The sequence below is a fragment of the Mytilus californianus genome, unplaced genomic scaffold, assembly GCF_021869535.1.
Source record: "Mytilus californianus isolate M0D057914Y unplaced genomic scaffold, xbMytCali1.0.p SCAF_3, whole genome shotgun sequence".
In the NCBI taxonomy this organism is placed as follows: domain Eukaryota; kingdom Metazoa; phylum Mollusca; class Bivalvia; order Mytilida; family Mytilidae; genus Mytilus; species Mytilus californianus.
The window spans coordinates 26,060,088-26,076,987 of record NW_026262679.1 but is presented as its reverse complement, the minus strand read 5'-3'; the positions used below and the strand labels follow the sequence as shown (position 1 = coordinate 26,076,987).

Genomic DNA, 16,900 nt, shown 5'->3' with positions numbered 1-16,900 from the left:
ACACACTGAGAATTGAAAATTACACACTGAGAATTGAAAAATACGCAATGAGATTTCAAAAATACACACTGAGATGAAATAAACTGAAAAACACACACTGAGAATTTGAAATTATACACTGAGAATTTAAAATTACACACTGAGATTTGTGCGCACTTTTTATGCGCACATATCTAGTTAGCATAATTAATCTGAATCTCTAGACTATTATATACAAGCTTAAAACAACTAGGGGACAGAACTCGTGAGTCCTTCAATTTGGCGCTAAATGTTTTATAAAAAACATTAAAAATACAACGTATAGAAAAACTACGTTATTAAAGGCCAATAGAACAAGAAAAATACCCACTTACTCTCATTACAAAATATAACCAAATGGTGAAAAAAAAACCCGTTTATTAAGATTATAAGAAAACATTGGAACAATCTGCATAAATGCAAACAATGTAGTGATTTTTTTTCCATAGTTCCTATTATAGCATATAGACGTAACAAAATTATAAAAAAATACCTTGCGAAATCAGGGTAACAGTTGAACGACTTTTGAAAATGGACCATGCTTAAACAGTTTTAAGCAAAAAATCCCGATATACTGTTAGTAATAATCTGAATTATAGGCAACAAACTTATGAATATGAATTAGCAAAAAAAGTTGTCAGTATTTAAAGTCTTGAAATTTATTACGAATGTTGGTTGTAGGAACCGCATTTCATTATAATGACAAGAGTTCGGGAGACCAAGATATTAATCTGTTGAATTATTTATCTCATGAATATTCATTAGTAATTTGCATATTAATCTCAGTGTGTATTTTTTAAATCTCATTGTGTCATTAACAATTCTCAATGTGTGTTTTTCAATTTATTTCATCTCAGTGTGTCCCTGGTGTGTCTTTTTTAAATCTCAGTGTGTAATTTTAAATTCTAAGTGCGTGTTTTTCATTTTTTTAAATCTCAGTGTGTAATTTACTTACCATGTCGTCACATCAAATTTTAATATATATATATATTATTAATCGAATATTTTTAAGGATTTGTGATTCGTTAAAACTTGATCACATGTACATTTGTGACTTACTCAGTTTGCATGCCAATACTGATGTGTTTAGCTTTTCGTAGGTGAAAAACATCATATTGCACAGGGCATACAGCATGTTACTAAAAATACATTCTAGAAATCCCCAATTTTACATTGTTCATGCAATAGTTGTTGATAATAATATCAAAATTGTAGCCTTTGGTTGAGGTCAATACGATGTTATATCGATCTAGAGAAGCATATATCGACCTCGGACTTCGTCCTCAGTCCATATGTTTCTCTAAGGTCGGTATAAACTCGTATCGACCTCATACAAAGGTTATAATTGTATAATATCAAATGCTGTTCTGAGTTATCTGCACGCGTTAATTGTGTAGTTAAATGTTCAGAAATATAGTTATGTTCATACATACTTCTACCAGTATAAAAATGCAGTTATGATACCCTTTGAATGATCGAGGGAAATGTTGAAACACTTCTAAAAATATGCCCCTTCAGTGGCAATGGCGTGAAGAAAATTCAGGGTGAATTGGCCCTACATTTTTGTATTCACTACTTTCGACATATTGTTTAGACATCCCTCTATTGTTGAAGACTGTATGTTGTCCTGTAGATCTTCGTCGTTTGGTTGCTATCTGATAGACGTTTACCCACACCCCCTTTTATTCATTCATGTATAAGTATGAAAGGAACGATACAATCAGATCAAGTGAATCAACGTCTTCCACGCAAAATATTAATGTCCGTTTAATCTGTTTTCGGTGGTTGCCTTGTTGTTCTGCACCCATGATCATCCTTTTATTTTGCTCTAGTTGGTTCTTTGGCACGCGATATTGTCTAATTTGATGTTCCTTTTCGTAACTCAACTAAGTTGTTATAATTTGTAATATATATACAAATATAAGAAAATAATTCCTTTACTTAGGCAGCATTATACGAAACAAAACGACCACTACAGAAAAAAGAAATAAAAATCGAAAAGGGAGTAAATGATTAAATCATATATTGGATCGGACATCGATTTGGTAATTCATGGCGTGACATTTAACGTCGATGAGAAAGTTAACATATTATACATTGACTTGAGAGTGTGAAGTTAGATTGGACGTCGATTTGAGGAACGGACGTTGATATAACAATATATATGTTCCTGATATAACCTAACGGTAAGCCAAATTGCACCGAGTACCCAATTTGCACCCATTTCCCCCCAAAAAAGGCAGCTGAAATCTTCTTATAGGTTTTTTTTAAGAATAAACCGTTTGTGTTTTTATGATTTGCCATTATGCACGTCTTTAAACATAACTAAATATACTTAAACGTACACAAAAAGTTCACATTATTTACATTATATATCAACAGATGAAGTATTCAGTGAAAAAGGTGAAATATAAGGAAACGTTGAATGCGACGCCCACAAAAAGTCAACTTGAATAATTAGAATATGTCACATGTAACATTTTTTTTCAAAATGTGTAGTAAGCGTGGATGGACTATTGTTAAATTGTTTTCAATATGTGGAGAAATAAAACAAAACATCAGTTATTCGATTTTTAAGGATATATATAAAGTTACGCATTGGTGCATTTGTTACAGCAACGGTTCCATATTTCAGAATCTTGGGACGTTTTTAGGTCGGTCCAACCTTTTTTTCTATGATTCAGTATGAATTTTAAATTTGTGGAACTTTATAGAAAATTAGGACACATCTACAAAATAAAATACAAAATGAAAACTTTTGTCTGTTTTTTTTTTTAAATAAATGTAGGTGAAAAACTGTCAAAAAAGAGAGGCTGAAGAAACACCAAAAGTGACATCGCTACTGGAATATTGCTACATATAAAAATAAAAATTTCACAATTGGGAAGCTGAAATCATCTCTTTAGTCGTAAAGTTATGTTCTCAACCGACCCTCATTGTCAATTTCTAGATGTAAGTCAAGATATGAGGCAGACTTAACTGTTTCTGTTGTATCCTTTATCTCAAGTTAGATGGGATAGATATGTTCAACATAGTCACCAAACTTTGAATTATTTAGTGAGAGGACATCATTATATAGCGAAAAGTGAAGTTAAAGGATAATGCTGGCTTCTTTTCATTCTTTCAAATTAAGAAGCTCCTGTATGACGTCAGCCTCGTATGAATAAAGGAACAAGTCGGGAAGAGGATGAGCACAATTTTTGCCATGGGCATGTCGATTGTTTGTTGAAAAACACGTCCTTCAAACGTAACAAATATGTTGCTATAATCAGGTTTAGAGATTTTGTTATTTGACTCAGAGTCAAAGTTTTTCAAAGTACGCGGTTTATCCCTCCCTAAGACAAGATACTTGTATCGACGTTGGCCATTCTTTTATATGAAACAAAGCAGGACCAATTTAATTTTCCGATTTGTCTTTTAGTTTGTAAATGGGAATACGTGTGTAAAGGGTATAAAAGTCAAATGTTTTAATTATACTGCAAGATGAAAGTCTTAGACTGTATGTACTCAAACAGGTCTTGGGCATTTTTTAGTACCCACATCTGATTCACGCCGACTCTAGAATAGGTAGTTTCACAATATCTTCAAAGACCGACTTTGATTGCTGAAAAAATTGGTGTTAATAATTTAGAAAGAGGTTTCGTGGAGCACTTGGAAGACCCAGCAATATAACGTTGTTTGTTAGGAAACTTATGTAATTTAGGTATCCAATACATTGAAGGAAGATCCAGTTCTTCTTCTTTGGTTAAAATTCCAAAGATAAAACAGGCCTATGATTATTCAGGATTTTCTCCTTGATAAGTGTCTTGGGGATATGTTTCGGCTTCCAAGTGAATTGTCAATACTAAATGCGTTAATCAAGCAGTTTATGTAATGTAATTTACATGCCAAAAACGATGTTGTTTGGGGCTTTTTCTGCGGGGACAACAATATATTTGTCATGGAGGTAGAACAGGTACTTTGCAACATTTGGGATTTTAAAGATCGATTTAACATGTGTATATTCATAGATCAATTCAGGTTTTTTTTTTTAATTCTGATTTGTATAATCAACATAGAACAGACTTCAGATTCATGATTTCCTCCTTGGTAAGTGTCGTGGATGTAACACGTTATATGTTGAGTTTAAAATAGGAAAAAATTAGGTTCCCTCACCATTGGCGGATCCAGAGGGCCGGGAGTTGGAGCCCTTCTTTTTTTCAATATTTATTTATATTATGAGAAAGGTTTAATAGTGTCCCAGGGGTTGGGACCCCCCCCCCCCCCTTTCAAAATGGCTGGATCTGCGCCTGCTCACGTTATGTATATTAAATTACAAATTGGAATTCAGTAGAATCCAGAATACTAAGAACTAGTATAAATTAGAATTCTAATATATACACATAGTACGACAATGTGGTATAACTTTCAGTGGTAGGGTAAAACCGGGGATGTTACCATAGTTGGTCGTTGGGTATTTGTATATGTTTTTTTTTAACAAATCATTAGAACGTTTTTTCTCGGGAAGAAACACAGATATATGAGGAAACCATTTTAGACTGTAATTAAAAGTATTTTAGTGCCAAGATTTTTAAATACAATTTGCTTTATGGTTTGGAGGTATATATATGACTGTTATGGTTTTGTTTGTAGTGAGTGGTGTGATCCGTAAATAGACCACAATTATACCATTATACTATCGTTTCGAATCTTGTGATTAAGAGATTTTGTGATTTTTATTTTGAGTGCTAAATCAAGAAATTACTTTATTTAAGGTCACAAGCTATACAACAGTGAAACACAAACTCAAATCAGCTTTTAAACCAATGTAAATGCACAATCACATAAAGCATGCAAATACTTAAAAGGACAAACATGAAATAGACATAACAATAAAGAGCATAGAAGGCATACATACAAAACATATACACATGAAAATTAACATTATAATGTAGCCTTTGTACTGTATCATATATTACTTATTTTAAAAAGTTTGAGCAGTTTTAAGTGTTAAATCTTTTTTCAAATCCAATTTGATGAATTTCATTTTTATTTTGATAATGTATGTCCAGATTTATAACAATAAGTAATTCCTTGAGGGTTAACCGGTTTAAGTAAACATGTTTCCTGTAGTCTTGTTCATTTCCAGGATCTAATTATCCCTCCAATTCATATACATGTGATTAGATCATTAGTGTTAATAATCCAACTGTTTGTATTAAATTTAGCAGGAACTCAATAGTCATGTTAACTTGCCTCAAATTACTTTGAACACTTTAGCTATGAAGACAAAGTTGACAGGTAAGAGTTGTAATTGCAGGGACCATATAAACATCCTTATTGTATGGTATAAATAGTGATGCTCTTTATAACATGGTATTGCAAATCAGAAATTTAGAGAGGTAAGAATATGTTATTGATTGAGGATAAATCCAACTACAATTTCATAAATATTTTAAAGCAATGATAGTCACCCACCAAATGTGTACATCTTATACAATTGGTACACATAAATTATCATAATTTTTTTAAGACTGGACCTAGTTGGTCAGCCTCATGGCCTGATTCTCTGTTAATTTTTCATCTAACCTGGGCTCCTAATAAAATAAGTTCACTAGAATATTACAATATAGAGTTATAAGATTTCTTTTACCAGTGTAAGTTATTAGCTGATTACTTCTTATCTCATTTTTTTATTTTGTATTATGGCATAACAAGTCTTTTCTGTTTTTAGTCTACCTGGTTGTTGAGGGGGAATATTGTTTATGAAATACAAATCTTCATGTAGTTTATGACTTTATCAGTAGACTGAATCCCTAGTGGTCCTTGAATTGACATCAATATTCCCAATTGTAAGCATGTAATTAGAAAATCTTCAGGGATGATAGTAATTGTAAACCCTCAGGGGGAATATTCTGACACATATGTTTATTTATACATAAAATGCAAACAGATCTTTATTTCAAATCCTGTTTATTTATATGTAATAAATACATATCTCATGACTAAATCAGTAAAAGACATCTATAATTACCCTCATATATATTTTACATGTAATATTTGAAAAGTGAAGAACAGTTGTAATACAAATGGTAAATAGAATTTTATACCTTTTTAATAGCTCAATTAATATTCATGTACTACATTGTCTAAGTTTAGGAATGTTTAATTTAAATTCAAATCATTTTTCTTACTAAAATAATCTATAGGAAAGTATTTAACGTTACCACTCCTTCACTGTTTATCTTGAAACATTTTATTAAATTTGATACTCCCCTATGTTGGTCTTTAAATTAAAAATATTAATTTGGTATTAAGGGTATAGGGCAAATCAGGGTTACAAGAATCACATTTGGGGGTGGGGGAGAGGAACATGTTTTATGTATATGATATAGGTTAAAAAAATAAGCTTTATTTAAGTTCCTACTAGAGAAGAATGGTGTAATGGCTTCAGGCAGTCCAATTTCTTAGTTGAATGATAACAAAGAGTACTTTTGTCAGTGGCAAGAGATAACACAAGGAATCTTATTGTAATTGTTAATTAGATGTCTCAATTAGACAATCAGTTTATTTTTCTTATTTGAAATCTTTCAAATGAAAATCTTAAAGTATGTATTTATGTATTTGATAAAACATAGGAATATTAATTAAAAGCAATGTTTTAATTTTGTACCCTCAAATTTATTTTGTTGAAAAAAAGGTGTGCTTCATAATATCAAGGCCTTGATGATATCGAAACAGATGTCAGACTTCTGATTAAAAACTAATGTAAATTTTATTAGAGAAATCTTTAGCCCTCAGAAACTGTTTTAAATTAAGTAAATCATTTATAAATTTTTTTTTACAGTTAAGCAGTATGCATAATATAAATATTTTAACACATATCTTTCATCAATATTTGTATATTAAAAATATCACATAGTATTGAATTGAATAGATGCTTGTCAAGGTATGGTTTTCTCACTAATCAATTATTTTATTTTTGAATAATGTTCAAAATAAGCACAGTAATAATTGATTATTTAAACAAGAAAGGGTTTGAGCATAGAAAAATCCACAGTCATACAGTGCTATTTCATACATTATTAAATAAGTATTATCCTCAGTAAACCATATATATTATCATAGTTATTTGAAATTTTTCAAAGCTTTTATTAAAATCTATTTTCTGAATAAATATTTCTTTCAATTTGATTTAATTTTGATTTATTGATTCATGAATTGTATACCAAGCACTATTAAATATGGTGGAGTGGTAAAGGTCATTATCAAATTAAAACTAATCCTAATTACAAGGGTCTGTTTACCCAGATTAGATATTATTTGATCCTTGACAGAGCTGGTATTGTGTAATTCGAAGATAGATTGTATCTGAATATAATGACACTTTTTATCAAAGACTCAACATGAGGTTTGCCCACAGCTTGGCTTTCACACTCACATGCCCATTTTTATGGTGGACAATGGACTGCAATTTCTTGTCATCTTTATATCAGTGAGAAAGGTTCAGTCAGATGGTTGAATATCATTTCCTCTTAAATGAAAAATATTTTTTGAGGAGATCAAATTTGTGTTGCCAGGATGTTATAAAGATTTTAAGAAGCTTTGATAATAAACATTAAGAGGTTTGTTATTAAGAGAAAATGTTATCACTTTGTGTTCAGTATTTAAGGAAAGGATTATTGTTGGCTATTGAAAATGAGTTTTTAGCTTAAGGTAACATAGTGACATCTGATTTACTAAGTGTTGGGTGTAACAAAGAAAATATCTTTTACTAAATTATTTATATGCGATGGAGAAATATTTTAAGAAGGTAGAGCTTTTTATTATTTTTTACTGTATAATGTTTCAAATGTGAGAAGGTGTTTTATATTTGTTCTGTTTAATAGGAAACTTAATATGACTATTCAAATGACATGAATGAGACAGGATATACATTTGGTGTTTAATTCAGTCTTAACAGCAATTTGAGCAGATAATTTGCATTCAAAGCAATTGATTTATAATATTAAAATATCAAATTCATATTTTTTTCCACATATCTTTTTTCAATTTTATATTTTTTGTAGGAAACTATAGTATAAAATCAAGAACTGAATAAATAAATGTTACGTATTTGGGAAAATTTTCACAATGGCAATGACAGTGGAATGGTGGAAGGACAAAGTTGCGGAGGATATTTATGACACAATGAGAAAAAAGGAACAAGATAACTTTACAACATACAGTTGCCATTCCCCACAACTATGGGCTAGAAGACAATTAGTGGATTGGATATCTGTAATAGTGGAAAATTTTAACTTAGATATCACTTCCCACCATCTAGCTGTCTATCTGTTAGATTTCTTCATGGAAAAGTTAGAAGTGGACACAAATCATTTATATCTGCTGGCTATAGCATGTATTTGTTTAGCAGGTAAAATCACTTCTGACATCACTTTTATTACATGAACTATTCTAAATGCACATATTTCAGACTTGAACAACTGGATTTTCTCCCAAATATTTTGATTTAGTCAAACTAATTAATATTGGTAGTCATTCATGATATGACAGTGATATATCCATATATCTTCAAGATTACTGTGAAGACATATAGAATATGTGTAACATTACATAATAAATGTCATAATATTAACAACAAACGACACAGAAGGCCAGAAACCATAAATAGGTATAAATAATGTACATGATACATTACAGTTAAAATATAGCATGTATGGTTTTAAAATATCAATTTTCAAATTATTTAGATTAATATGCATAAAATGTATTCAGGCTATATCCAACAACGATATTTTTATTTAGTCTTGTCACAGTGCAGTTTGTTATTTGTCTTGTAAACTTAATCAAATAATGTCTAAAGACTAAATAGCTGCACCTATTCATTAATTTAAACCTCTTAGACTGTAAATTAAAATATTATATTTCAAACTCTAATCCTGCCAATAGTATTATATTTGAAGAGTATTAAGTGGATTATAGAGTATTAGAAAGATATGGCTGTATGAAATAATAGAATTATACAAGGGTGTTTATTTTCAATGTAGTATTTGTTTAGTCCATTAATTATATGAAAAACAAACTTAATTATCTCCCTTAGGTATACCACCTTATGTAAATATTTCATGCCTGCCATTGTTGTCTTACTTGTATTAAAAAGAAATACAAGATTAAGAAATACATGGTCTCAATTTTTTTCTGATTGAGTTTGACATTTCTTTCCATACATGACTGAAATAAATACCAAGGATCAATAACAATCATAAGCATGATAAGTTGAAGAAGGACAGAAAATGCCATACTCAAAATAGAAAAAAAGACCACAATAGTCCACTAAACACTACCCAAAAAAAACCTTAAGATTGAACATATGGAACCTCAACAAAGACTGGAGATGAACTAAAATGATTTTGCTCAGGAATGATAAGGTGTTGACTGTGGTTGTCTTGCTCACTATTACCTTACTACAGTTTGTATTATAGAAATATTAGACTTGTCAAGAGGTTTATATGGAAAATCAAAATACCTATACTAAAAAAATAAAAATAATCATTATTTATTTCATTTAAAAGGCTTTCTAGCATAAAATGAAATTCAAACCAAAACATATGCCATCCTGTCCTTCATACTGGGAAATACCTAGGTTCTTAATCAAACTTTTTAATAAAAAATCTGAACAGCTTAATCATGAATTACTTAATTATCTCATGTAAAATCACATCATGCTACATGTGTTTTTTTTTCTTTTAGTAAAATATGAAGAACATTGTGAGAAAAGACCAAGACTAGCTAGTTTAAATGCCTTTATACCATCTCATGGATTACTGGACATTAGAAAGTACACAGCGTCAGAATTACGATCTATGGAACTAACAGTGCTAAGTTACTTTAACTGGAATTTATCTATTCCAACATGTGCTCAATTTCTACCATATTATTTATTAGTAGCTGTGGACAATTTAGACTTAAGAAATGGTATTCCTATATCTAGTAAAGAAGTTGTGGAATCATACTTACAGAAACATACTCATTACTTTCAGGAGATTTCTTTACAAGGTAGGTAAAAAGCAATGAAGTATGTGCATAGGCTTTTAGTTTGAATGTGGCTATAAGGGCAATTAAGAGGTTAACAAATTGTGTAGACATTTTGCTATTTTCAAAGACCTTATGTTTACCTCTGTATGTCTTTTTGCTTGTTTTTTGTATTGTTGGGTTGTTTCAGTAATGACATCATATATACCCCACATCTTATATTCACTAAGGAGAAGGATAAAGTTTCTGAGACACAGCAACCAACAATCTTATTTCTAGAACTGTTTTTTTTATAAAACAATTTCACCATTTTTATTGGGAATAAAGACGAAAAAATACTTGTACAATTTACAAATTTTTACAAAATTAAAATGATAACTGTAAAATATATACACTGAAAAAGACAAGACTTGATGAATAAAGTAAGGTGTTGTTGTGTGTATAGATAAACATTGTCAGTTGGGCCTCCTTATTCGAATTTAAAAAAAAAGGTAGTTTGTTTTTGTTTGTTTGTATTGATGTTTGATAACAATCCTAAAATTTGATTTGAATTCAATAAAATCTTTGACTTTAAAATGAAAACGTGTCAAATTATCTATATCTTTCATTTATTAATAATCTTTATATGACACAAAGAATAAATTTCAAAGTCAGCATGAGAACCTTTAACCCCTCCTTTAAGTGTCTAGTATCAAGGAAGATTTTGTTCACACAAGACTGTCAGTTTAGGGTTGTAGATAAACTTAATCATGCTGACAATGATAAAGTTGTGTCCGCCAGAGATAGACCTAGCAGCTGGGACTATCTTGTATGGACTATCAACTGATAGGCAACTTATCTAAATTGGCTTGTTGATATTAACAAATTGTAACTGGTTTAATTTTGAAATTTAAAACATTTTTAATGTGAGTTTAATTTAATGATCAGTGCCCTATTTAGCAAAAAGTAGAGAATTGCAGCTCTCCTTTGCCGTTTGTGTGCACCCCTCTGCCCTTATAGTTCCCACATATACGTTATTGTTTTTCTGTAGCAAAATAAATACTATTTAATGCAAAAAAAATGTTTTTAACTTCTGGAAACCTGTTTTACAAACAAAAATACTATAATTCAAAGAAAAAGACATAAATTTATTGAATAATTTATTTTTTAAAAACGTGATCAAAAGTTTTCAGACAAGAAACTGAACTGTGCTATCTTCTTAAAAACTGCCCCTCTGATTTTAAACCCTAGCTAGAACACATATTATGCTTAGTTATTAAAATAAAGTTGAGTGAACATCAGTGAGACATTTAACAACAAACAGAGATATCACAGAGTGGCTTTAAGTAATTCAATACAGAATTTTAAGTAGCAGAATTCATTCTAATGTATTTAAGATTATTTATTATTGCTTTATACATGTACTTTGAATAATCAGATAGAAAACTTTATGCTAAAACCATAAATAATCTGTTCATTTGAACGGTTCATTATGATGAAATTTTAATACTTTTACAAGTAGTTTTAGTATCTTGCAAAACATCATTTTCTCCTCTGTACTAAACATCTTGTGACACTTGCCTTCAAGAGGATTTGCTTAGATGTATACAGGTCATATAAATGGTAGCACTATCTTTTTCAAATTTATGTCTTTTTCAGAACACACTTTTAGGAGTTATTTACCATCAATGATTGCTGCATCATGTATTGCTGCATCTAGAATCTGTCTCCACCTGACTCCAACGTGGCCAAAAAATTTAGAGTTAATGTCTGGTTATTATATAGAAGAATTATTACCTTGTGTTCATATGATGATCAGGTAGGTACAATTATAATTTTTAATTCAAGATTCTTATTAAACTTTTGCCTCTTGAATAGTATTTCTCAAGATATTTCCAATAGTATTCTAGCATAGAAATTTTCAAATAGTATTTTGTTGCTGAAATATATAGCATCAGTTTAAAGCAAATTTCTTATACAACCTTAAAGAAATTGAATTTTATTAGGATCACAGTAATAATGCTAAAATACCTTATTGAGAACACAGCTTAAAATTTGTACAATTGAACAGGTCAAAATAAGAGGTCTCCCATTGGCTCTGTCCAGTAATATTTCTACAGGGCAAACTTAGACAAAAGTAAATTGTGCACACGGTCAACTTATTTCACTTATTTACACTGTTTAAAAGGGAAAGTCAATGTCATTGTTTTCAAGTCAGTTTAAGGAGCTTGCCTGCTTGGCAAGTTAGACACAACATCATATTTCTACCCCTAAGAATGTTATGAGATATACATAATATTTTTAATTTCTTATCGATATAGTTCTTTAGTATGTTTAGAAGGCCCTTCAATAACTTTCTGGAAGATCGAAAATGAAATCTTCAAGAAAATGTACTCTTAATGAAAATTTCTATGCCAATTTTTGTTTGTTTTGTTTAGTTTGTATATATGTAATGATTGATAAGGTGTATTTATCATATACATTTTTTAACAGAACATATTTTATAGTATGTCATAACAAGTTACCTTTGAAAGTTTACAGCTACACCTTTATTTGAATATGAATTGACTGCAATATGATAAAAAGCTTAAAATAGATGATTGATAGTTACATTAGATTTAAAAATTCTTTATTGGAAGTAAATATTTTCCACTTGGTTATTTTTTCCTCAATTAAAGTGATACTTCTGGCAAAATGATGTCAGAAGAAACTTGACAAATATTTGCCTATCTTTAAATATTAAATACATTTAAGGATTTCAAACTAGTTGTTGAGGGATAGTTCAAGTACTAATTTACGTACAGTGTCTGATAACAGTTTCCGGTTTAATAATTGTACTAAAAACTTTATAGTCTTTTACTACATAAAGAATCACGATTTCTTGATCAAGTTTTTCAGTCTAAAGATTTAAATATTTTGAGCTTATATTCAACAGGATTACTATAAGCTTCAAAATACAATCATGACAATTGATAAAATCAATGAATTTATAATTAATATCTCCTAACCATGCAGACCATGTTAAATGCTCAAATATTTTTTTTTATATAGGAGATAATCTCTATCAACAAGTCTTCATTTGAATGCTAAAATAATTAAGGCCATGGAGCATGTGGAGCAATGTTTAAAAATTTAAAATTCTAACTGATATTTGGTATGGTCACAGAAGGATGAGTTACAGGGTGTTTTGATATTTATTCCTTCATGGCCTTTGTGATAAAAAAAAATGCAAACAATTAATATTTATGTGATTTGGCATTGGCCTGATTTTAAGGATCAAGGCATTAGGGTTTCTTTACTGTGACCCATAATATTTTACACCCTCCTTCTTTGGTTTTTAGTGTTGTCTCATTAGAAATCATACCACATCTCCTTAAATTATATTATATTAAAGATTTGCAGATGGTGTCAGATTTTAATTGTCTTTGTCAGATCAATGTACATGTACCTGAAATAGCTGTCCATGTGACATTATACACATGTAAATATAACAGAGTTATCAGGATCCTTTTTCCGTTAAAGACAATTTATAGGAAAGATATTGAACGTTATTTATATAAGTATATTATGTACAAGATGTTGATTTAGAATTTCGTTTATTCAAGAAAAATGTACCGTATATGGAAGTTGCACTCTTTGTAATAATACTATTTCTAATTTCTTCTCTTTTTTTTCAGATTGCAACAACATGATAAACAGCAGCATTCTGATTTACAAGTAGTGCCTTCTAATCCATCTTACTATCCTGTGATACAAACTCCTTTTATAGACAGTCTCTACAAACCTCCGTTTACCTCAGTGGAATATACATCTTTTCATGATGACTATACCAAATCTGTTATGTATGCTCCCTCCAAGTCTCAGGTGATAGCTGTAGGAAGGGAATCATGACTCGAAAACTTACAAATGTGCTTTATAGTAAATTGATAATTAAGTAGTTTAAGTGCCCATTGGTGATAAAATCATCTGATAAAGAGACCTGTAGTATAATACCAGAACTATTTGTAGACCATTGTCAAGTGATCAATTGCAGTTAAAGTTTTCCTAGTCTAATGTTGATGGAACTAAAACCTTACAGCATAATGAAAACTGTAGCAGGTTACTCAAATCATTAACATTCAATTGTAAATAATGTAGGTTTTATTTGCTATCAGGAGTTCAAAGGTTTGTTTTGATTTTTCATTGTTTGGAAAAAGGATAGTATGATTTATTCTCACTTTATCCAAAATAAGTTGAAATTTTGAGACTTTTCACAACTGTGCAGTATGGGAGATAACTCTTCTCAATTTTGTTTATAATCTGTCTCAGGTATTTATTTTGTAATCCAATTTATTTTTATATTGTTTTGTTTCACAAATTGTAAAATATTTTTTTCATTTATTAAAAACATGCATTTTACTGTACATAAAAAATTCCAAACACATTATGCAATTACCTTCTGAATGAAATAAATTGATTTCATTGTAGATATTTTTTCAAGTAACTACCAACTATACATGTCGTGATCACTTGCAATAAATCTTTAAGGTTTGAACAACCAGCATTTTAATGTTCAGTTATATAAAGAATGACAGATTGTTAACTAAAAGAATAATATTTGTAAATGATATTTAATTATTATAGTCTTCTTATGATGTATTTGAAGTGATATTTTGAGCATTTGCAAGATAAATTTAGATAAATCATTGTTAGAATTTATTATTATACTCTCTCTGTTATTTTCAAAACATTTTGATTGTGTTTGATCTTTTCCGTCTCTTGATCTCCTAAACATAATAATAATACAATAATGATTTGATGCAGTTTGTCAGGTATTGTATTATTTGAATCTATAATCTGAAGTATAAAGGTTTCACATTTCTTGGGCTGGATATTAAATGTGTACTTGAATAGACCCTTATCTAAATCCCTATTATTAAGAATACTATTGTGTCTCATACTGAAGTATTAAATATTCTGATGGATACAATTATTTGGATTAGTCAGAACTTGTAAAAGTGCTCAGTGATAAGGCATCCTACACTTCATTTAGGTATGAAAAGTCACATTAGACAAGATAAACCATCTTAACAAGACTATTTTAATGAATATTTCCTGACACTTTTTACTAGAGATCTAGACTATGTAGAAATAGCCTGTAGCAGATTTGAGAAGAAAAGCACATTGATTACCTAATTACTGTACTGGAAAAAATATGACAAATTTTAATGATGTTAGACACTTCTTTAGAAAATAATCAATATATTTTTCTTGACATCTGTTCCTAATTTGTTTTCTTAAATTTTGTATTTCTGTACTCTTATGGAGAACTATTATTGTATCAATGCATTTCAATTTGCTCTTGTTATATACTCTCCGTGTATTAACGAGTGACTTGTTTGGTGAATTAAAAAAAAAATGTTCTTGAATATTAAATCAATCGGTTTCCTTATTAAATAGGAAGAAATAAGATTGGAAAATGAATTATTTATACATATAAAAAATCAATTCAAATAGCTGAAAAAGAAATATTTTTAGGTAAACAGTCTCCATGTTTTGATAATTTGTTATCTAGTTATTACTATTTGGTACAAATCCCCCTGATACATTTTAACCTTGTTCTGCTAAACTAAAAAAATATGGTCTTTTTTAAATAACAATAATGAGCAGAAGAAGAAATTAAAGGAATAAAGCAAAATGTCAAGAAATGTTTGAAACTGAAAAATAATGTAGTTTATTCTATTTCGCTGATTTTTCCTGTATTGAAAGGGGAGATAACTGTTAAATATTCTTGTGGAGGCCAGAACTAACCTAAAAAGTCTGTCATTCCAATGATTTTTAATTTGTTCAATTCTTAATATTGATTGTAACATTTATATCAACATATGTTTGTAAAATTTATAGTCAAGACTAAAATGTTGAACATTTGGTCTTGTTTGTATTTAATTATCTTTATGTCAGATCAGATATATTTAGGGTTTATTCAACAGACATTAAAAATTGTCAAGATTTTGAATTCAAATATCTACATGACTCAAAACGTGTTTATCAAATTATTTATTGCTGAATTTATTCATTAAAAGGGAATAGGCTCAAAAAGGTTTTTTTTAATTGCCCTTAATATCCAAAAAAAAATAGCTTTTGATTTTGATATCATTGTGACATCATAATTATGTACTCTGACTCAGGAAAATATATTTTATAAACAATTTTTAATAGCTTTTTATTTTAAAACCATAAGGCACATGCTCAAAGCAAAACGATTTTTGTTATATTGTGTATATTACATTTATATGCCTTTTGATTACAAATTTGTTGTCAGAATGTGATACATGTACCCGCTTTTCTTAAAAGGAAGTATTGTACATATTTGCTTTAAAGGGAATGTTGTCATAAAATCTTGAAAATTACCCAGTTTTGGAGATAAACTGTTCTAAATAAATTGCACTTAAGATTTAGAAAAAATTGATATATATACTTAATATTATTGAAATTTCACATCTGCTTATTTGGTGCAATGTAGCAAACTTTAATTTTCAGGGTCAAAATAGGGCATTCCTGGAGACCTACTCCTTAACCATTATTTAATGTTCTAAATGTGATATATGATGCAATGTTTTAATTATCACCTTATTGTGTTCAATAATATTGTTTGTTCATAATTGTTACAATGTTGAACATATAAATAAAAAATTGAAGTAAAGGATTTTAATTTTATAACAAAATGACTGATCTTATACTGCTGAATTAGAATGGTACCAAGATGTCCTTAGTCTCAAAGAGTCAACAAGTAACATAAATAAAAATGAATGTACAGGATAGTTTAATTAGCCATAGATTCTGACCGACATTTCTTAACTTCAAATCAATATTTGAATATAGTTAGATTGGGGGAAAAGAGAAATACACA

The 16,900-nt window shown here is 29.4% G+C and overlaps 1 protein-coding gene across 2 annotated transcripts; it reads left to right on the top strand.

Moving 5' to 3' along the window:
- Positions 1-5,987: 5,987 nt before the first annotated feature.
- LOC127734233 (cyclin-J-like) lies at positions 5,988-16,693 on the top strand. 2 transcript variants are annotated; one of them, XM_052244008.1, is made up of 5 exons: positions 5,988-6,089; positions 8,067-8,413; positions 9,751-10,056; positions 11,671-11,830; positions 13,689-16,693. In XM_052244008.1, exons 2-5 carry the CDS (start codon positions 8,131-8,133, stop codon positions 13,900-13,902), a joined length of 963 nt encoding a protein of 320 aa, XP_052099968.1. In that variant the 5' UTR covers positions 5,988-6,089; positions 8,067-8,130; the 3' UTR covers positions 13,903-16,693. The 2 variants fall into 2 exon arrangements, with proteins under 2 accessions (XP_052099968.1, XP_052099967.1); XM_052244007.1 differs by lacking the exon at positions 5,988-6,089 and adding an exon at positions 7,356-7,622.
- Positions 16,694-16,900: the final 207 nt, after the last annotated feature.

Excerpts from the sequence above, each read along its gene's own strand:
- LOC127734233 (XM_052244008.1), top strand. The coding sequence starts at position 8,131 with ATGGCAATGACAGTGGAATGGTGGAAGGACAAAGTTGCGGAGGATATT. Across the intron at positions 8,414-9,750 it reads AGCATGTATTTGTTTAGCAG|TAAAATATGAAGAACATTGT; the intron begins GTAAAATCACTT and ends TTTTTCTTTTAG. Across the intron at positions 10,057-11,670 it reads TCAGGAGATTTCTTTACAAG|AACACACTTTTAGGAGTTAT; the intron begins GTAGGTAAAAAG and ends TGTCTTTTTCAG.